General features: G+C 44.7%; 1 protein-coding gene and 2 pseudogenes across 4 annotated transcripts; 2 read left to right on the forward strand and 1 right to left on the reverse strand.

Moving 5' to 3' along the window:
- Positions 1 to 1,329: 1,329 nt before the first annotated feature.
- On the forward strand, positions 1,330 to 2,128 carry LOC308494482 (charged multivesicular body protein 1B2-like; annotated as a pseudogene). Its single transcript has 2 exons — positions 1,330 to 1,779; positions 1,978 to 2,128. The product of its transcript is annotated as a charged multivesicular body protein 1B2-like (transcript).
- Positions 2,129 to 5,911: 3,783 nt separating this feature from the next.
- Positions 5,912 to 11,315, forward strand: SLC7A3 (solute carrier family 7 member 3). 2 transcript variants are annotated; one of them, XM_081042658.1, is made up of 12 exons: positions 5,912 to 6,297; positions 7,292 to 7,691; positions 8,005 to 8,163; positions 8,331 to 8,508; positions 8,690 to 8,802; positions 8,925 to 9,147; positions 9,322 to 9,461; positions 9,558 to 9,660; positions 9,890 to 10,056; positions 10,213 to 10,379; positions 10,722 to 10,830; positions 10,966 to 11,315. In XM_081042658.1, exons 2-12 carry the CDS (start codon positions 7,322 to 7,324, stop codon positions 11,094 to 11,096), a joined length of 1,860 nt encoding a protein of 619 aa, XP_080898784.1. In that variant the 5' UTR covers positions 5,912 to 6,297; positions 7,292 to 7,321; the 3' UTR covers positions 11,097 to 11,315. The 2 variants fall into 2 exon arrangements, with proteins under 2 accessions (XP_080898784.1, XP_080898785.1); XM_081042659.1 differs by lacking the exons at positions 8,690 to 8,802; positions 8,925 to 9,147 and having other exon boundaries at positions 6,165 to 6,297; positions 10,966 to 11,194.
- Positions 11,316 to 16,891: 5,576 nt separating this feature from the next.
- On the reverse strand, positions 16,892 to 18,216 carry LOC308495240 (actin, cytoplasmic 2-like; annotated as a pseudogene). Its single transcript has 3 exons — positions 17,484 to 18,216; positions 17,196 to 17,377; positions 16,892 to 17,107 (listed from the first exon to the last, which is right to left on the reverse strand). The product of its transcript is annotated as an actin, cytoplasmic 2-like (transcript).
- Between the last annotated feature and the right edge of the window lie 3,812 nt (positions 18,217 to 22,028).

Genomic DNA, 22,028 nt, shown 5'->3' on the forward strand with positions numbered 1-22,028 from the left:
ACAAATAGAAACCCAAATATCCATCAGCCGATGAACGGATAAATAAAATGCAATATTTTCGTACTATGGAATATTATTTGGCAATAAAAAAGAATGAAGTACTTATACACGGTTCAACATAGATGAACCTTGAAAACATTATGCTAAATGAAAGTAGCCAGTTCACAAAAGACCACATACTGGATGATTCCATTTATGTGAAGTGTTCAGAGACCCAAAGTAGAATTGTGGTTGCCTAATGGTGAGGGGGTTGGGAGGAAATGGGGAACCGATTGAGAATGGGAACAAGGTTTCTTTTTGGGATGTTGGAAATCTTCTGAAATTGATTGCAGTGATGGATGCACAACTCTGAACATTCTAAAAACTACAAACACTTTGCAATTAAGGGCGAATTTTATGGTATATGAATTTTAGCTAAACTAACAAAAGAGTGCATACTGTATGATTCCATTTATATACAGTACAAAAACAGGTTTAAAAAAGTCTAGGCTGTTAGAAGTCAGGACAGAGGTTACCCTTGTTGGAGGTGGGGAGTAGTAACTGGAAGGAAGCATGAAGGGGGTTTCTGGGGTACTAATAATGTTTTGTTTCTTAATGTGAGTGCTGTTACATGAGTGTGTTCATTTTGTGAACATGTGTTGAGCTGTGTACTTATGATACCAGTGTGCACATTCCTCTCTGTATATCATACCTCAATAAAAAGTTTAAAAATTTTAAACTTTGTAAATAAAAGCAACAAACACTGGAAAATATTTGAATCAAACATTACAGAAGAAAGGTTAATATCTACATGAAGAATTCATTCTAAGTTATAAGGAAAGCATCAAGACCCAAATAACTAAGTTGGAAAAAGAAAATATATGGATAAACAATTTCCAAAAGAAAGATTAATTACACAAGAATGAACTTCTTTCTACTTCTATTTTATTTCATTAGCAAATAACTTGTTTAAATGATAGTTACGTTAGAAATTTATTCTAACATGGCTGATAGCACTGTAAATTGATAAAATTCCTTTGGCGAAGCACTGTAACCGTATCAAGGTTTATAAATATGTCCATTATGTTTGACTCAATAATCCCACTCTTAGGAATGAAGCCTAAGAAAGTAATTCAACTAAATAGTGACGTGGTACTAATGAAGGTGTTTCTCAGAATAAAGGAAAACTGGAAAAACAATGAACAAATGTTTAAATAAATAATGCTACATCAGGCAAACCTAGAGGCCTGGCCAGCCACAGATAGGGACTAAGAGAGCACTTAGAGAGCCCTCCCATCAAATCCACGTTGCTGCCCTGGGCTGTCGCCTCCTGAGGAAAGTTGTAGAACCATGTCCAACATGGAGAAACACCTATTTAACTTGAAGTCTGCAGCAAAAGAACTTAATAGGCATGCCAAGAAATGCGATAAAGAAGAAAAGGCTGATAAGGCCATTCAGAGAGGCAATACAGAAGTTACAAGAATGCACATTGAAATGTGGTCTGTCAGCAGAACCAAGCCATTAATTTCTTGAGAATGAGTGTTCGGGTTGATGTTGTGGCAGCCAGAGTTCAAGCTGCAGTCACAATGGGCAAGGTAACCAAGTCCATGGCCAGTGTAGTTAAGTGCATGGATGCTACATAGAGGAGTAAGCTCCTTGACAAGATTTTGGCTTTGATGGACAAATTTGTAGCACTGATGTTCAAACACAGCAAATGGAAGACACAACGAGTAGTTGTGTCTACAACCCTAACACCACAAACACAAAACCACGTGGATATCCTACTTCAAGAAATGGCAGATGGGGGCGGCCGGTTAGCTCAGTTGGTTAGAGCGTGATGCTCTTAACAACAGGGTTGTGGGTTCGATCCCCACCCGGGCCAGTGTGAGCGGCGCCCTCCACAACTAGATTGAAACGACTACTTGACTTGGAGCTGATGGGTCCTGAAAAAACACACTTAAAATAAAAATAAATAAGTAAATAAAGAAGAAATGGCAGATGAAGCTGGCCTTGATCTCAACACGGGACTACACAAGGTCAGATAGGATCTGTTGGCACAACTGTCACTTCCACAGAACAGGAGGAACTATCAGAGAGACTTCTTATCTATGTGATAACGTGTAATTTAACGAACTGGTGCTTTTGTTGACTTTACCTGCTTCTGAAAGATTTTGTGTGTATATATATAGATAAGTTGCCCTCCAATTACAGTAAGACCACCATATATTACGGAGTGCTTAAATGCTGTTAATATATAACTCTTTTCTTTTGACATGCTGCACTTTCCAATACTTTAAGAAATCCCAGTTTCCGCCTTGACAGATTTTACGGGTTTGTATATTATGTTGAAAAGCGTGAGGAATGTTTTTATTTGTAGATGTCTTTAACCAAGCTAGCACTAGCTTGTTGTATATAAAACATCTTACTCAAAAATTACATCTCTGGGTTCTCAATTCTATTCCATTGGTCTATGTGTCTGTTTTTCCGCCAATACCAAGCTGTTTTGATTATTGTAGCCCTGTAGTACAAGCAAAAATCAGGGAGTGTGATACCTCCAGTATTGTTCTTTTTTTTTTAATATTGCTTTGGCTATTCGGGGTCTTTTGTGGTTCCAAACAAATCCGATGATTTTTTGTTCTATTTCTTTAAAAAATGCCATTGGGATTTTGATGGGGATTGCATTAAATCTGTATATAATGCTAAGTGAAATAAGTCAGACAGAAAAAGCAGAGAACCATATGATTTCACTGATATGTGGTGTATAAACCAAAAACAACAAAAGAACAAGACAAACAAATGAGAAAGAAAAACTCATAGACACAGACAGTAATTTAGTGGTTACCAGAGGGTAAGGGGGTTGGGGGTGGGTGATGAGAGTAAGGGGGATCAAATATATGGTGATGGAAGGAGAACTGACTCTGGGTGGTGAACACACAATGGGATTTATAGATGATGTAATACAGAATTGTACACCTGAAATCTATGTAAATGTACTAACAATTGTCACCCCAATAAATTTAATTTAAAAAATTACATCAAAAATATAGCACCAAAGAACTACAGAATAAAGATTTTTATACAGAAAAAAATAATGGTGCATCGCTGCTATGGAATAGTATACAACCACTAACACGTTTTCAAATTACTAGTATCAATTTGAAAAAAATTTCGATCATGAAAAAGGGAATGTACAATTATATGGCAATTTAATATGTGATATTGAAGGGGGAATGTGTCCCTGTGAGTCCCCAAATGATGTAGGGGACTTCGGAGTGAATGAGTGAGCGCTGGGATGGTGCCTTGTGAGATCAAAGAATGGAAACACGGACCCAGGAGAGGCACAGAGTTTTAAAAAAAGGATAGTTTATTGAAAGCAAACTGTCAGAGCTCCCGAGCGGGTCCCTAATGGGGTTGCCCAATGACTGAGGCAAAAACTCTTACTTTTGTACCGTCCCTTACCTGTTTGGAGAAGGGGAACTGTTTGTAGAAGGGAACTGGTGCCTTCTAATGAAATTAGTCTACCAGGTTTGTTCTGCTTGCCCATCCTGAAGGAATTAGCAAAATTTTATGATTAACCTCAAGGCCTTGTTACATTTTGTCCTGGAGTAAAGGAGGAATTTCAAAATCTGGAGTTTTAGGATATGTCTTTGTTTATTCTACTAGGGACCTCCCTGTCTACCTAAAGACATGCTAGCTAAACTGTCTCAATATTATATGTATAATATATAGACAAATATATATATGTGTATATATATATATATATATATATATATATATATAGACTATGCTATACACACAAACACATACACACACACACCATAACACAGCATGCAAAAACACAAATAGTTGGTTTGTTAGGAATTATAGGTGACCTTTATTGCAGTTTGCATTACTGCTAAATTGTTTTATAATAAAAACAAACAAAAATTTCAATGTTTTGCACCTGGCCATTGTACCACAAGAAATATTGAAACAGGAGAAAGTCCACAATGATTGAAGACACCATGGAACTTCTGACAAAATAAGAGCTGAGGAAGAAAATATGGTTAAATTCTATGTACAAATTCATGAAAGGGATGGATAGGTGAGTGAGAGTAGTTGTTCACAAATCTTGGAATGCTAGAATTGGAGGGTACCTCCTGATGCTTCTAAGTAGTTGACCAAGTTTTTATTGAATAACGGAGTGCCTGTTAAGTCCACTGTTAGACTTGAATGGTGTGAGGGTATGACCAATGATAAGAATTACTGTTTACATACTGGGCTTAAATTTATGACACCTATTACTCCAAGAGGGAGTCATCCATTACTCGACCTTATCGTCCACTGCAGCCTATAAAACACTGCACTTGCTCAGCTGGTCTCTATGTGGTTCCCTGACTTCATGCCTCCCTGTAGGTCCACAGCTCATCCCCCTTCATGCTTCAAGGATCAGCTTAAGTCTCTGCCAACCTCCATTCTCAACCCCTTATAATCTAAGAGGGCTCTTGATGTATTCCAATCTGTACCGATGGCTTCTTTCCTTGAATATTTACAACACCATTTTGTCAATTAGTCTCCGAATTGAATCAATCACCTACTCTAAGCAACCAAAACATTACCATTCACATGAATATATTATTCTGAATATGTATTCAGTTCTTACTGTATGCTTCCCCTGTGCCAGGCAGGACGATTTGACATCGTGATCTCATCTAAGCAGCACAAAACCCCTGTGAAATGTATTATATCCAGAAACTGAGACTCAGAGATGTTAGAAAATTTGCTCCAGGTCACAGTGGCTGTGCCTGAGATTTAAGGTAGGTCTAACTCCAAAGACGGCACTCCTAACCACTATGTAATGCTGTTGCAATTCTACTGTGTTTTCTCACCCTAACTAGGGTTTTATGATTAGGAAGGCAAGGATTTTATTCTGTTTCCTTTGAAGTCTCTTCATTGCTGCTCAAGATGCTATACACAGTGCTCAATAAATACTTAAGGAATGCCAAAGTGGAGCGGTAGCTAGCTGGAAATAACCAATTACTTCAAAAATGATTCAGATTTTAGACAGAGTTCGTTGGTGACATATTCATAATGGATTAAAGGAAACAAGGATATTTGGGTCCATCTTTGACCCCTGAGCTGTTTTGGTGGAGAACTACTCCTTCACACCCCTTGTTGCTCCCTTCCGACTAAGAAGTGATTGGGCTGGAAGGGATTATGGGTCTGACCCCCAGTGTGATCATTCTTTGATTCCTCTGCTCCTCTTCAGGTCCCCAGAAACTCCTTACCTAAAAGGGCCTGTGTCTGTGCTGGAGTTTCTCCCTGTTAGGCTTTGCTTGGTGTCACACGTCCTCTCCTTGCGCATTTAAATGAGGTATGGTACCTAAGGGAGGCGGGTAGTGAAGTCCACCGGGCCAGGTTTTATCAGTCAGGTGGTGAATAAATAATGAGGTGTGATGTCAGGCAAGCCATGCATCTGAGCCTCGGCTTACTCATCAGTGAAACGGAATTAAATAAGCTCCCTCCTCCGATATTTCAATATTGTCAGAATTTCATATTTAATAATTTAACATTTACAGGTAGCTAGAGATGCACTGTGGTGAGATGGGGCCTAGAAACCTAGATGGGATTGTGTACAGGTAGGGATTGAAATCATCTTCCATAAAAAACAAATTTAAAAAAGGAACACCCACAGTTGAAGGTGAGAGCTGAGGGGACAGCGTCAGACGGCTGTCCATCATCTGCCATGGTCCTTGGGAAAAACTGCAGGGGTGAGGGAACCTGGTGAAGGAAAGGAAGTTAAGGAAGGCTGAGGGAGGAGTCGGGGGCTCTCTCCCGTGCTGTTTCCTCTCCACCTCTCTCCCTCCCCCACCCCCGCCAATCACTGATTCTGACTATCAAGGCACAAAGGTAGAAAAATCCCAGGGGGTCTCAGGCCAGGAAGCGTCTCATTGTCCTGCTCAAGGTAAGCGAGGTGGAAAGGCTGCCCTCCCCCTTTCTCGCTCCTCGCCACGCTGGTCTTGCTGTACCAAGTGGGAAACAGGGTCAGGCCCCACGCAATCCCTTTTGCAAAGCGGAGGAGTGTGTGCGTGCATGTGGGAGTGCGCGCGCGTATGTTTGTGTGTGTTGTGTGTAAGGAGGAGGATTGGGGGTGGGATTCCATGACGTTACTGGCTCCGCCTCCGGGGGTATATAAGGGGCTCTTGGCGCGCAAGGACCCCAAGCAGCAGCTTGAAGCCTGAGCAGCCTAACTCCGCACCTCCAAACCAACTCGCCTTAACTCAGCCTCGCCGAAGCCGACCCGAGGCTCTCCGCTCCCCGGGCTTGCAGCCGCTTTTGGTAAGCCTTGGGGGCCGACACGTGCGTCGGAGGGGGACGGCGAAGGTCAGGGCACGCCGAGGGTTCTCTGGTAACCATGGCTTGCAGTTGCATCAACGGGGCCGTGACCTGTTGCTGGCGAGACCCCGGCCCCGGGGCCAAGGCTCCCCTCTCCACCTCAGCCCCAGAACGTTTCTAGATGGGGCATGAGCATTTGGGAGCTGAGTCGGGGGGCCTAGTGCGGAGCCCCTCCTCGCCGGTGTGAACAATTTCGGGCTGCTCAGGGGCCGTCTCGGGGCGCGTCTCCGAATCTTTACATGTCGAAGCCCCGCCTCACTGTTGATGCTAGCAGGTCAGCCTTAGCGGGGCGGGAGGAAATGGGGGGACATTTGCTTACTCCCCAGGGCCACGGCCACGCAGTTCCGCGGCGTGGGCTTGGTTGGGAGGGATGGAATGAAGACTCTGCTCACTTTTGATCTGCTGACCAGGTCGCTCCCCCTCCCTCCGGGGAGCTAGGAACCACACCTACGGGGTGGCCCTGGGGGCAAGCACTGGGCTGGAAGGTGGATGGATGCTGGGCTTCTTCCCACAGTGGCCGGCCCCTCCCAGGTCCCCTCTGTTTAATTCCCAAGGAGCTACAGGCCAGGGCGCAGACCTTAATATCAGGTTCCATGGTTCCTGAGTTGGGGTCTAGGATAAATTCCCCAGTTTCCCCTTGAGAAAGAAGAGTGTAATATTGACGGAGCACTTAGGAGGTACTAGGCCACGTACTTCCTATAGGCGGCTTTCACATGCCTTTCCTGAAATAGCACAAATACCGCACAAACCTGGTCGGTATTATTCCTGTGGAGGAAGAAACTGAGGTTAGAGGAAAAGTGACTTGCCTTTGTTTCTTCAGTAGCCTCCCCGCAACACCCCCCCAGCACGTGTGCTTGTGGAGAGGGTATTGTAATTCATTCTTAGAGCTTAGGGATAATGAGCCCTACTGAAGAGCTTCTGTCTGGTTTCTCACCAGATCCTAGCATCCTCTCGAATTCCAGCTAGAATGCTGTGGAAGGCACTTCGCAGATTTGGTCGAAAGCTGGTACGCAGACGTTCACTGGAGCTAGGCATGGCTGAGTCTCGCCTTGCCAGATGCCTGAACACTCTGGATTTAGTGGCCTTGGGTGTGGGCAGCACGCTGGGTGCAGGCGTGTATGTCCTGGCTGGCGAGGTGGCCAAAGATAAAGCAGGACCATCCATTGTCATCTGCTTTCTGGTGGCCGCCCTGTCTTCTGTGTTGGCTGGACTGTGCTATGCGGAGTTTGGGGCCCGCGTCCCTCGGTCTGGTTCTGCATATCTCTACAGCTATGTCACTGTGGGCGAACTCTGGGCCTTCACCACCGGCTGGAACCTCATCCTCTCCTATGTCATCGGTGAGATGGTGGGCAGGTTGGAAACTGCACAGCCAATGAGGGGGCTTTTGAGTCAGGAAATCGGGGTGGAATGCGAAGTCATCGCAGGGACCATTACCCCTAAATGTGTGTGTTTGCTGGGGCACTGGGAGGGTTCAAGGTGTGGAGAACTTGTTTGTTCTGTTTACCTCTGTCCTGGTTTCCTTTATTGACTAATTCTGGTTCTTACAAAGTACGACTAGGTGAAAACAGCGGGATTCTTGTGAGACTGAATGGGAGAGGGAGGAGAGGAAGGAGAAAACTTGACCCCATGTTTCTCCCGCTGCTCCACCAGGTACAGCCAGTGTGGCCCGGGCCTGGAGCTCGGCTTTCGACAACCTGATTGGGAACCACATCTCTCAGGCCCTGCAAGGAAGCATCTCACTGAACGTCCCTCACGTCCTCGCAGAGTATCCGGACTTCTTTGCTTTGGGCCTTGTGTTGTTGCTTACTGGTGAGGCAAGGGACAGGGTACCTATCGGGGCGGGGCTAGGAGGGCCTAGGCCTGAGATAAGGGCTCGGTGGAGAAAAAAGAAGCTGGGAAGGACCAGTCTGCACAGAGGTGGGGAAACAAAGTGTGGACTGGGGACCTGCTGAGTCCCGAATGCCTTTTTCCCACAGCTTTGCTGGCTCTGGGGGCTAGTGAGTCGGCCCTGGTGACCAAAGTGTTCACAGCCGTGAACCTTCTGGTTCTTGGTTTTGTCATCGTCTCTGGCTTCATTAAGGGGGACCTGCACAACTGGAAGCTCACGGAAGAGGACTACGAACTGGCTGTGGCTGGAGTCAATGACACCTATAGGTTAGGAGACTCCCCCAGGAGATGCAGACCTGTGAATATGATGGGGTCAGGGGGTACACACTGAGCCACTGGAAGAGTGGGAGCCCAGGCCTTGGACTCCTAGCTAAGTGTCGCGCATTCCAGAAAGGGCAGGGAGCTGGCTGGACACGCCCTTACCTTTGTCATCATTCTTCCCCTCCAGCTTGGGTCCTCTGGGCTCTGGCGGATTTGTGCCTTTCGGGGTCCAGGGGCTTCTGCGTGGAGCAGCTACATGTTTCTATGCATTTGTTGGCTTCGACTGCATTGCTACCACTGGTAACAGTCTTTGCTTTGTGTCGGGGGCTTGGGCACAGTGCGTACGCTCAGGCCGCGTGCAGATTGGGGGTGGTAGAGGTAAGCCTTTGCCCTGATTCCGAACCTTGTGCCCCTTCCTGCAGGGGAAGAGGCCCAGAATCCCCAGCGTTCCATCCCCATGGGCATTGTCATTTCACTGTTCGTCTGCTTTTTGGCATATTTTGGTGTCTCCTCGGCACTCACGCTAATGATGCCTTACTACCAGCTTCAACCTGAGAGCCCCTTGCCTGAGGCATTTCTCCATGTTGGCTGGGCCCCTGCCCGCTATGTTGTGGCTGTTGGATCCCTGTGTGCTCTTTCTACCAGGTCAGTGTCAAATGTGTGCTCTCTTGTGCTGTCCCAGTCTCAGGCTATAGCATTCAGGACCAGAGAACGTCCCTAAAAGGGCTGTGAGGAGAAGGTGGAGACTCCTTAACCTCACAGGCTTGGGGAGAGTGATTGCAGTCACCTCAATGCTACTCTGGCCATTCTTCTCTCCAGCCTCTTGGGCTCTATGTTCCCCATGCCTCGGGTGATCTACGCAATGGCAGAGGACGGCCTCCTGTTCCGAGTCCTTGCCCAGATCCACAGCGACACACACACCCCCATCGTGGCCACTGTGGTCTCTGGCGTTATCGCAGGTGAAAAATCGTTTTTGCCCTTCCCCTAGATGTTTTGCCAAGTTGCTTAACTTTGCTCTTCCCTTTTCTCATTTATTTTCTGCTTATCCATTTCAGCGTTAATGGCGTTCCTCTTTGAACTCACTGACCTTGTGGACCTCATGTCAATTGGGACCCTGCTGGCTTACTCCCTGGTGTCTATTTGTGTTCTCATCCTCAGGTGAGACTCCCTCCGCATACTGTGATTTGGGTTTTTATTGGAGGAGGAATGATGGAGATCTGCTCCTCCTTCCTCTGCCTCCATCATCCTGACTCTCCTTGAGGACTGTGGGTGTCCCTCCCTGCCCCAAAGAGCTACCTTTCATGGTGACGAGGATGGTTAAGCTGCGTGGGAGATGCTGAAGTGGTTAAGGGTTGTTCTTACTACTGCCTTCTTACTCAAACCCTAGGTATCAGCCTGACCCGGAGACGAAGAATGAGGAAGATGAATTGGAGTTGCAGGAGGAGACGCCCCCTGAAGCAGAAAAGCTGACCTTACAGGGACTATTTTGTCCATGCAACTCCATCCCCTCTCCACTCTCTGGCCAAGTTGTCTATGTTTGTTCCTCACTGCTTGGTGAGCAATGGAGTTTTTCTCTGGGGGTGTCTCTGAGGTTGGCATGATGTGAGGAGACAGTGTGTGGCATTTGGTGGCTGAGGGAGAACTAGAGAGAGGGTGACCCTTCTTGGTCACAAGAGTTGGTTTTGACGTTTCTCAACCTGACTCTTGAAGCTCTACTGGTCAGTGTCCTCTGCCTGGTGCTAGCCCAGTGGTCAGTTCCCCTGCTGTCTGGAGACCTCGTGTGGATTGCAGTGGTTGTTGGGCTCCTGACGCTCATTACTGGGATTACTGGTGTCATCTGGAGACAGCCACAGAGCTCTACTCCCCTTCACTTTAAGGTAAATGACCTCTCTCTTTCCCCCTACAACCTGTCTTGGAAGAAAATAGGCTCCAGATACCTTGTAGTCTAATAAAGTTCACAGATATTCTCTAATTGGACAAGGAAGGAAAGATCTAGGAGACACGTAGGCCAAAGACTTCGTCTCTGACCCTCCTTAGTTCCTTTCCCCAAACTCTGCATGTCCCTGGCAGTCCCGTTTGAGACACACTAAATGGCGGACACTGAAATACACAGTTGGGTAGGAGTTGGACTCTGTGTTTCCCCGCCTGAGTAGTCATCAGGGGTCTCATTTAGGTCACCTGGCGGAGCGCTATGTACAAAGATTTTGCTTTGTTCCCAGGTCCCTGCTTTGCCTGTCCTCCCACTACTGAGCATCTTCGTGAATGTTTACCTTATGATGCAGATGACAGCTGGCACCTGGGCCCGATTTGGGGTCTGGATGCTGATTGGTAGGTATTCACTTGGGAAGAGTTGGCCTCTTGGGTATCCCACCCCAACTCCTTTCCCTCTTGGTCTCAAGTAAGAGACCTATTAGCCTTTACAGTTCACTATTTCCCCACTTCATAGCTACCTTTCCCCACTAGGGTTTGTTATCTACTTCGGCTATGGAATTCGGCACAGCCTGGAAGAGGTTAAGGGTGACCAACCCCCACTCAAGTCTAGGGCCCCAACTGTAGGCCTTGATCTCAGCCGTTCCTGTACACCGTCAATTTGACATCTCACCTGAATGTTCTCTGGTCTCCCTGCACAATAATGAAGAGAACTCCTGACCACATGGAGAGCTAGGCCTCCAATGAGATGGTGGGAGGACATTAATAAATAGAGCTTTGCTTTGTGGAGTGAAGGATGTGTCTCCTGTTTCTTATCTTTGTTTGGAAACTTGTTTACTTTTCAACTGTGTCTGTAGCTGCTTAGTGGCCTTTTAAAAATTATTAAAAGAAACTAGAAAAACTGTGTCTTGTTCTGTGCTTGCTAGAGATGCTGTGGAGTCCGACTTGCAGTGTGGAGAGTGTCACATAAGTGGCGTGTTTGCTCCAGTCACCACAGAAGTATCTTGTGCCTGTGTGTGCTTCCTGTTGGCTCAGGGTTGGAGGAGGGTGGTGTAAATAGCCATCCAGTCTAGTCACTTAAAGGAGTGATCTTGTGATGTTTCCCCTCGCTATACTAAAGTTTAGGTTCTGAATAAGTAGATAGAAACACTCTGGCATTTGGGCCTGGGCTCTAATCTCAACACTGGCATTGGCGAGGGCCTACACTGAGGCCCTTGTCTTCTGTTCCACCCCTTGGAGTTGGACCAGTCCCATGCTCCTGTGACTGCCTGAGCAATAAAAATTTTGGCTGGGGTGTTTGGCACTGCCCGAGAGGAGACATGGACAATGGAGGGGTTGGTAAAGAGTTGTATATATGTATAGACAATGATCACTACAGAAGTAGTAAGGGAACAGGTCTGAACAGCTCGGACCAAGAACTAGTCATCTGTTCAACAAACACGGGGCTCCTGTGAAATGCTAGGTCCCAGGCTGGCTTGCTGGGGATACAAGCATGAATAAAACATCCCTACCCTCAAGGATCTCACTGTCTAGTGGGAGAGACACAGGTAAACAAAGTGATTTACAGCAGGGCAAGGTGAGTGCACAGCACTGCGGGAACTCAAAGAAGGACATGCTTGGCGGAGTATTGAATCAGTGTTGTGACAGGCTGGGAAGGGCTTGTCTGTCGGTGAAGACTGCCGGGAACGGTGGAAGTGTGAAAAGCATACTGTGTTCTGGGATGTGCCATACAGTTAATGTGGCTGAAGGGTAGTGTATATGGGCTTGCAAAGGATAACAGACCCCATGAATGGCCTTGTATATGCCACCAAGAAATTCAGATGTCTTAAATGTGTGTGGAGTGGAGGATTCCAGGCACGGGGCGTGGTTGGATCTGTTAGTCTGGCAGCAGCGAGGAGAATGGCTTGGAGGAGGGTGGTGACAGGTACGGCAGTGAGATAATAGCTACCATTTATTGAGTTTATTATATGCCAGATACTGTACATAGAATTTAATTTAGTCCTCGCAATAATGAAGTAGATGTTATGATCACTACTTTTCACAGAGAAGGAACAGGTTTTGGGTAAGAAACACGCTCTAGGTCACATAACTTGGAACAGTCAGGCCCAGGACACAAACCCAGTGCCAGTGAAGCTGGTTAGGAGGGCATTACAGTCATTTGGGCAAAATATTCCAGGGTTTTGGATCAGTTGGATGTAAGAGATTAGATAGAAATGGATGATTTAGATTTCTGGGTAAATGATAAAATTGTTACCCAAGATAGCATAAGAGGAAGAGCATATCTGGGGAAAGATGAATTCAGTTCTAGACATGTTGTCTTTATAAACATGTATGAGTTTAGCTTCATAATAGGTGAAGATACGTAATCAATTGAAACATGGAGTGGGGCAACAGATTCAGGAGTCATCAACTCAGGGCAATCTGTGTGGGGCTAAAGACTGCCTTGGGGCAAAAGAAAAATTTTTGTAGAACAAATTATGTAGTTTCCTTTATATTCAAAGAACTCTTACCAGTAGTAAGAAAGAGATGAATGCCTGATAGAAAAATGAGCAAAGGGTATAAATAGTTTTCAGAAAAAGAATATGAAACACCAACAAATATAAGAAAAACTCTCAACCTCATGAGTTAAAAAACGCAAATCAAAAGAGCCGTGAGATCCCAGTTCTTACCTTCCCGACTGGCAAAACAAATTTCCGTGATTAGCTGTTGGCAGAAGTAAGGGTAAACAGGCAGTCTTATGCATGATGGGGACATACATTCTTGTAACTTCTGTGGAGGGTAATTTGATGATACAAGAATTAAAAACATTCCTTTTGAGCTGAGAATTCCACTTATAGGAATTTAAAAAATCTTACATATATTAAGGGTATTTACTACGATGTTACTCAATTGTGTAACGTTTGGAAGCTACCTAATGGGCATCAGCAAGGAACGTTAACTAAGTTACAATACTTTCATTCAGTGGAACACCTTGTACAGCCATTAGAAAACCTAAATAGACATATATGCCAAGAGGTGATGTGAAAAGATCTCCAAGGGACCCTGTTAAGTAGAAACAACAAAATGAGACCAAAACCCCAAGGTGCGAAACATTTGTGTGAAAGAACAAGAGGATGTATTCATAATTTTCTTTTCTGGAAAAGTAGACAAACTGTTCACCTCTGGTTTCTCTTCTGTACTTTTTCAGTTTTTCAGGAGGTACAAACATTACTTTTATCACTATTATGATGATTACAGTACAATCGTCATAATAAATACTAGTAAAAGATTGGGGAAACTCGAACATTTAAGGGACAGAGGAGGAGGACTCTGCAGGAGATGAAGGAATGACTGAGGACAGGAGGGGTCATTGGTTTTGTTTGTTAGTAGGTAATGGTCAGATGGTGGGCGTGGAAGTCTCATTGCAGGGGCTTGAATGAATGGAGAGTAAGGAAGGGAACATAAGCTATAGGCAAGCATTTCAGGGCAACAGCTGTAGGGAGTGGAGGGACAGGTTTGTTTGTTAAGATGGGCAATTGTATTTATATACTTAAAGAAAATTGTCAGTAAACAATAAACCACTTGTGAAGGAGAAAGTAGTTGTGTGATTTGGTTCTCTAGTCTTCTTTCATTCAGTGAGGTGTTTGTCCGACAGGTTAATCTAACCTCCATGAATTCTCCACTTGTGTAATTCCTGTACTATTAAAAAAGACCTTGCTTTTGTTTAGCTTAAATATATTTATTTTAAAAAGAAAACATTTTACTGGTATCATAAATGGAAAGCAAAATATTTTCCTAACGCTCATTAAAGGAAATATCCAACTGTTTTAAAACATTTGGCTGTGAATAACCTAAAACAGTCATGTATACCACACTTTGGAAACACTTAGGCAGTTAACACAGTAAATAATCTCTGTGGGATGCTATGCTTGGGGATGGAAAAGAAAATTGCTTTAGGCATGGTCTAATCTTAATCTCCTCAAAGAGTCAGAGATAAAATTGGCCCAAATAACCACAAAGACACAACAGAGGTATGTGAGAAGTGTTGTAAGAATTCACACAAGGGAGTGCTGGGAAGTCTTCACGGAGGTTGAGGCTTTTAAGCTGGGGCCTAAAGGATAGGTCAAATGTGTAATCTGAGAAATGGGAGAGCATTTTAGAAGGAGGGAAACTTATGCACAAAGGCAAGAAGATGGAAAATTTTATAATTCAGTTTCCCCAGGGTCTAGGATTTTGAGGGAGTGAAGTAGAAAAATAAGGCAGGAAAGGTAGATTCCAGTCAGGCTCTTTTTTTTAAATTAAAATTTATTGGGGTGACAATATTAATAAAGTTACATAGGTTTCAGGTGTACAATTCTGTAATACATCATCTACACATCACATTGTGTGCTCACCACCCAGAGTCAGTTCGCTTTCTATCATCATATCTTGTATCCCCTTTACCCTCATCTACCAACCCCACCCCACCCAGTCAGATTCTTGAAGGCCATAATTCCAGGGCCTGCAATTGAAGAGCAAGAAGTGTGTGGATGAGTGTGTTATAATATGTGAGGGAGAGAGTGTCTGTGATTTGGTTCAAGGAATCACACCTCAGCTACTTATTCACGTGGTTGTACCCTAGATCTTGCCAGAATGTACACCTCAGAAATCACTAATTCAAACATCAAGTTGTCTGTCCCCAAGTCCCCAAACTTCCCCAGCTCCGTGCTCCAGTATCCCCAATGCAACCATTCTTTGACCTCATGAGTCCTTGAATTCATTCTCCCCTCCCCTCCCCCCGCCCACATATACTTTCTGTCTTTTTTATCAGTTCCCTCCAACCTTTGCTTGCTCCCTTTCCCACTTAATTCCTGAATATATTACCATTATCTCTCTTGCAAATACCCTCAGCTTTCCAGGCAATAGTACCATAGAACTATGTCCCTCCACCCCACCCGGAGGAATCCAAACATCTCCATATTTTCATGTCATTGGTGGAGGCAATCAGCAACTTTCACTAGGCCCTCAATTGTGCTGGGAATCCTTTTTTTTTTGTCAGATTCCCCTGCTCTCTGAAACAACTGTTTCTTACCTAGTCACATTCTGCCAATCTTTCCCTCCTACTCTGCTGTTGACTTTGCCCCACATTTTATTGGGAAAACACATGCTCATCAGATAAAAACTCCCTTATCTTCCTGTGGATTTGTAAAAATGAAAATAGCTTCTCTTTTTCTCCCCTAATCATAAAAATGTGTTCATTGTAGGAAATTGAAAAACTGAAAAATATAAAGACAAAAGTAAAGATTCTCCCAAATCCCACTACTCAAAGATAAACATTGATAACACTTTGGTAAATGCTCTTCCGGAGAATGTTGTTCAAATGTGCATACCATTTGACTTAATTATATACCTCTTGAGTAAAGTTTTTTCCTTTCTTTTTTTTTTTCCAATTTACATATTAGTGGGATTAGTTGGTCCCTGTGGCCACTTCCGTCTCTCCCCCCATTCATACCCAGGTGGAAACCATTCCAAGAATTTTTTTAGCCACTCAAATTATATCTTTTTTAAGCAGTTGCTAACTTTTCTCTTTTTGAAACTCAACTGTAGGATATAGGCATTTGCCAGTGTTTTAAAAGGCTGTATAAGTATTCCACTCTATGGTGCTAATACATCCTAACTGTATAACGAGTCCATATTTAACTAGGTGAACATTAAGTGGTTTACAATGCTTCAGTAAACGCTTTTGTTAATCTACCTTTGCAAAATTTTCCAATTTCTTCTTTAGGAAAACTCCTAGAAAAGGAATTGTTGGGTAACAAGGTACACGCACACGCATTTAGGATTTTTTTTTTCTTTTACTGCAGCACTTTATTTTCCTCAGAATGACGTGTTTGCTGGGGCCTAATGTTCTCACATGACAGTAGAAAATAAAAATTTGTTGTCATCTCTTCAAGAATTGAGAATTACATACAAAAACCTTACGTAAATTAAAAGGATGAATAAATTTACAGGTGTAAATGCAAACAGTTTTCCAACTCAAAGGAAGTAACAACCCAAGTGTTCTGGCAGAAAAACATCAGCTAAGAAAGGAAAAGGGGTCCTAATGCTCAGACCTTCCCAACCCCCGTCAGACCGGCAGGACAGAAATGACAATGCTTCAGGACTCTTGCCAGCCTCTGGAGAAATTCTGGAATAGGCGGCTCTGCACATTAATACCCTGCACAGATCCAGAAATGCATGGTCTCACAGATCACCAAGCCTCTGGGCTTCTCTCGCATAAGCATTTCCTTGCTTCAGCCAGCAAGTGAGCAAGCCGCATGCACTAGGGGTTTAAATCAAAGATATGTACAGGGTATTAAACATATACCAAGGGAACAGTTAACTTGAATAAAAATAAGCAACAGGACAAAATCAGCAACCAGGTCTACAGTCCAGTGCTGACGTCAGATACTAGCTTCAAGGACAATTTCTTTTCGAAGGCTTATTCCAGTTTCATGAGGCTAGCACGTCTGCCAGGGCAAACAGACTTCCGGCAACTCCTGCAGCAGACGCTGCACATGCGCTCGCAGTCCGCCTAGAAGCACTTGCGGTGCACAATGGAGGGGCCCGACTCGTCGTACTCCTGCTTGCTGATCCACATCTGCTGGAACGTGGACAGCGAGGCCAGGATGGAGCCGCCGATCCACACCGAGTACTTGCGCTCTGGCGGTGCAATGATCTGGGGAGACAAGAGCGTGGCTTTATTAGCTCGTGGCACTGCCTTCCCAACAAGGCCCCCCAGCCCGCCACAGCTACACTTGACTCACCTTGATCTTCATGGTGCTGGGGGCCAGGGCCGTGATCTCCTTCTGCATCCTGTCGGCGATGCCGGGGTACATGGTGGTCCCACCAGACAGCACCGTGTTGGCGTACAGGTCCTTCCGGATGTCGACGTCACACTTCATGATAGAGTTAAATGTGGTCTCGTGGATGCCACAGGACTCCATACCTAAGAGACAAAGCTCTCCCTTAGCACTCGTGCCTCCCCCCTTTCAAGTTGAAGGGCAGACAGTGCAGGCCTCTCAGCAGCCTCAAGTGGAGCTCCTGACACCTACCCAGGAAGGAGGGCTGGAAGAGCGCCTCTGGACACCGGAACCGCTCGTTGCCGATGGTGATCACCTGCCCGTCTGGCAACTCGTAGCTCTTCTCCAAGGAGGACGACGACGCAGCGGTGGCCATCTCCTGCTCAAAGGCCAGGGCGACATAGCAGGGCGATTTCCTGCTCTGCTGTGGTGGGGAAGCTGTAGCCACGCTCTGTGAGGATCTTCATGAGGTAGTCGGTCAGGTACCGGCCAGCTAGGTCCAGACGCAGGATGGCGTGGGGGAGGGCGTACGCTTCGTAGATGGGCACAGCGTGGGTGAGCCTGTCCCCAGAGTCCGTAACAACACCAGGGATGCGGCCAGAGGCCTACAGGGACAGCACGGCCTGGATGGCCACGTGCATGGCTGGGGTCTTGAACACGGTCAGAGTCATCTTATCCCTGTTGGCCTCTGCGGCCACACGCAGCTCACTGTAGAAAGTGTGGTCCAGATCTTCTCCACGTCGTCCCAGTTGATGACAGTGCCATGCTGGATGGGGTACCTGAGGGTCAGGATGGAGCGCTTGCCTGGGCCTCGTTGGCCCCCGCAGCTGTTCATCTGCCCCATGCCACCATGACGCCCTGATGTCGGGGGCGCCCCACGATGGATGGGAAGACGGCCCGGGGGGCGTCATCGCCAGCAAAGCCAGCTTTGCACATGCCAGAGCCATTGTCAATGACGAGCGCGGCAATTTCTTCTTCCATTGTGAGCGGTAAGAGGACTTGGAATGGGAGCCAGCTGCAGCCAGCCAGCGAGCGAGCGAGCCACTCATTGAAGATTTTGGTACGCATTGCCAACCTGCCGCCCAGAAAAGTTGCAATAGTTTGCACTCCTACCAGTGGTGCATAAGAGCGCCTGTTTTGTGTCTCTTGCCAATTTGAGGTTTTGTTAATCTTCGTAATCTTTGCCAATCTGATAAATGAAAAAAAATTACCTTGATTTAACTTGCATTTCTTTGATAACTGGTGAGGTTGAATATCTTTTCATGTGTTTATTGGCTATTTATATTTCTGCCTGTGTAAATGGTCTGATCATGTCCTTTGCAAATTTATTTGCTAGAGTGTTGCCTTTTTCTTTTTAAGAGCTCCTTTTTTGTTAGATATGTTAACGGTTTATCCATTACATATGTTGAAAAGTCCTTTTTCTAGTCTATGGTTTGTCTTTCAACCTTGCTTATAGTGCCATTCAGAAGATTTAAAATTTTATGTTGTAAAACTTATCATTATTTTTCCTTTTTATTCTGGTTTTCAGGTCATGTTTAGATCTTGCCATTGTGTTTATTAAATATTCACCCACATTTTCTTTCAGAAATTTAAGATTAATACATCATTTTTTTGGTATGTGAAGTCAGGCAGGGATCTTGTTTTATTATTTTTTTTAATGGCTATCCGGTTGTTTCAATCCTTTTTTCCTGAATAATTCTTTCCCCTACTGATCCAAATCATTTCTGTATATATTTGGGTCTGTTTCTGGACTCTATTTTGTTCTATTTGTCTGCAGTATTATCATATAATTTTATTTATGGTAGTTTTAATATCTGCTAGAACAAGCCCCTCTCCCTTACTGCATTATTACTTTCGTATTTAGAATTTTCCTGACTATAATTGCATATTTATTCTGAAAGTGTTTTTCTTCTTTTAACAAGGTTTAATGCTACCTTATTAACTAATTTGCATTCTTGGTTGCTTTCTCCCCTTTAATCCATTCTATTAATGAGAGTCTTAATAAGCTCTTATTAGTGTCCAAGCTGTTCACCTGCCTTAAGTACTATCTATTTCACCATTTCTGCATCTGTTTGTTAATGGTAGGAGCAGAAAAATTGTAGTTTATGCTAGGGTAAGGGAGGATAACTCCAGCATGCCGAATGCCACTTAACGACATTTACTACACTCACTCTTGCATATCCTCCTCAATAGGCACCTGCTTCTTTTATCGTCTTTCCTCTTCTCTTTCTTTTACTTCTTTTTTCGGTCTCTTTTAATTCTCACTTAATTGTAACATCTAAGGAGGCCATTTGGTTGGGAAAAAAAAAGCATTGGAGATACCCACACAACATAAGGGTTTTCACCATTTCTGCATATTTTCCTTTATTCACTGGCTCTTTCAGTGTAGTACTGTCAGCTCCGTACTCCTCACTTTGGAGTCATATTTACAATCAGTATTAATCAGTAGAGTCATTTAATTCCTGTATGCCTAATATAATCTTGGATAATATAACATGCATCTACTACAGACATCATTAATCACTACGAACTCTCAGATGCATGTGAAAGGGCCACTCTAGACTTGAGAACTGAGGTCTAATTATTGCCCTGTTTGTTCATCTGTTCAGCCATGAACAAAGAAGTCATGGTAGAGCTAGGGGCCTGGGTGGGATGATGGAAGTTGGGAGCCCTGGGTTTGCCAACCAGGAAATGGGGAATGATAATGGGAACTAACATTAGTTAAGTATCAATATATGCCAGCCACTGTTCTAGATGCTTTATGTACACTATTCCATTGAACTAGAAGCCTAGAACTACTTTTACTCCCATTTTACAGATGAGGAAATTGAGGCACTGAGATTTTAAGTAGCTAGCAATGGGTCACACAGTCTATAATGCATGAGGACTCAGTCAACTGTGGGATACTCTACTGCCCTTTCCACCAGGCTTAAAAGAGGGGTGTGTTAAGAAATGGGAGGCTTGTTAATGTTTTGATTTTGGGTTGCTGTCCAAGTTAGGAGGCATTATGCCTTAACACTATGGCCTCTGAATGGAGATTTCAGTAGAAGCCAACTGCTTGGCTGCAAGCATTACCCACAAATTTAGCAGCAATCAAACTTGTTGATTTATTCCACTCCCATCCCCAAAACAATTTGTTTGGAGATGGGTCAGACTACTGTTCTGACTGTGAGCCTGTCGGGGAATCATTAGGTCGTTTCCTTTATTTTTGTTTCTTCAATTAAATTTATTAAGGTGACATTAGTTAATACAATTATATAGGTCTGAAGTGTACAATTCTGTCATACATTATCTATATAGTGTATTGTGTGCTCACCACCCAAAGTCAAATCTCCTTCCCATCACCTTATATTTGACCCCCTTTACCCTTTTCTCCAAGTAATAACAAGTGTTGGAGAGGCTGTGGAGAAAAAGGAACCCTCATCCACTGTTGGTGGGAATGCAGACTGGTGCAGCCGCTATGGAAGGCAGTGTGGAGGTTCCTCAAGAAATTACGAATAGAATTACCATACGACCCAGTTTCTTTTAGGTTTGACAAGGGAAGGCAGCAGAAACAGTGTTAGAAATGCAGGGTTTTTCAGTTTCAATTTCTGATATTTCTGATCTTTGCAGTCTTGAATAACCAGTGGGCAACATTGTTTACTTTCTTCCTCCCTCCCTCCTCCCCTTCTCTCTATTCTTCCTCCCCTTTTCTTTCTTTTAAAAGCCTGCTCTCCTCTTTCCTGTAACACTGGCCGTCCACAATCTTCCCTCAATAATTGCAGTAAGCACCATACTTAGTCTCAGTGATTTCTCACCCCGGCGCTCTAACCCGCATCCCTAGGACGTAAAGCCTAGAGTGCGCCTTAAGGTTTAAGCTTTGCGACAGGGCGTAAAGGCCAAACGGGTGTGGCGTAACGAGGGGAGGAGCTGTACGAGCGTCGACGAGCGTCGAAGAGCGTCGTGTTGTTCGTGGTGAAGACGGACACTGGACGGACGCTGTGACGTTGGCGGTCTCGGCTGAGGTGAGTGATTTAGTAGGTAGGAAGGCTTAAAGGAGGGTCAGGGACCGGTTAGTTGAGTGGTTTATAACTAGCAAGAAGATCTGGCCATTAGATCAACATTTTTTAAGAGTGGCCCTGAGGCGATGATTTGGAATCGCGGAGCGCCCGGCCGTAGGTGACTCTCAAGCGAAGGATGACGAGCAAAGAGGTTTTTTTTGACTTGAGTGAAATATGGGGAGCATTTGGGGGGTGGGTACTGTTGGTGGGAGATAGTACTTCTGGTAGTTTGGAAGTGAAATGCCATCGAAGCACGATGGACGGTTGGTGACCTTTGGGGGAGGGGCGCTGAGGCGCTCGCTGCTGACCTTTGGGAGTGGCGCAGTGGGGGAGGGGAGAACCGTGAGTGATTGGACGGCTGGAGGGGGATTTTGAACCAATTAGAAGGAGGCAGTGAGCGCCAGCCAGACCAATCACGGGGCCCTGAGCTCTGGTTTCCACTTGGCTGGGCAGATTATGGGAAAAAAAAACTTGGGATGAACATTTCCTTCCAGCAGGTTGAAGTCGCTAATGGCCTGGCCCCGCTCCTCACTAACTACTTTTTCTGTCGTTTTTTTTTTTTTCATTTCCTCAGCATTTTTCTCCCTTTGAATAACAAGTAACTGGTAAAATTAGACTTAAAAGAAATTTGTTGAGAAATTGGAGGATAAAGAACAGAATATTAAAATGTTTTCTTATTTTATAGGCCTGAGCCAGCGATTTAAAAATGGACAATGTTGATTTTCATTCCATGGACTTTAAAGGTATATAGCTTTAC

Source organism: Rhinolophus hipposideros (genome assembly GCF_964194185.1).
Source record: "Rhinolophus hipposideros genome assembly, chromosome: X".
NCBI lineage: Eukaryota > Metazoa > Chordata > Mammalia > Chiroptera > Rhinolophidae > Rhinolophus > Rhinolophus hipposideros.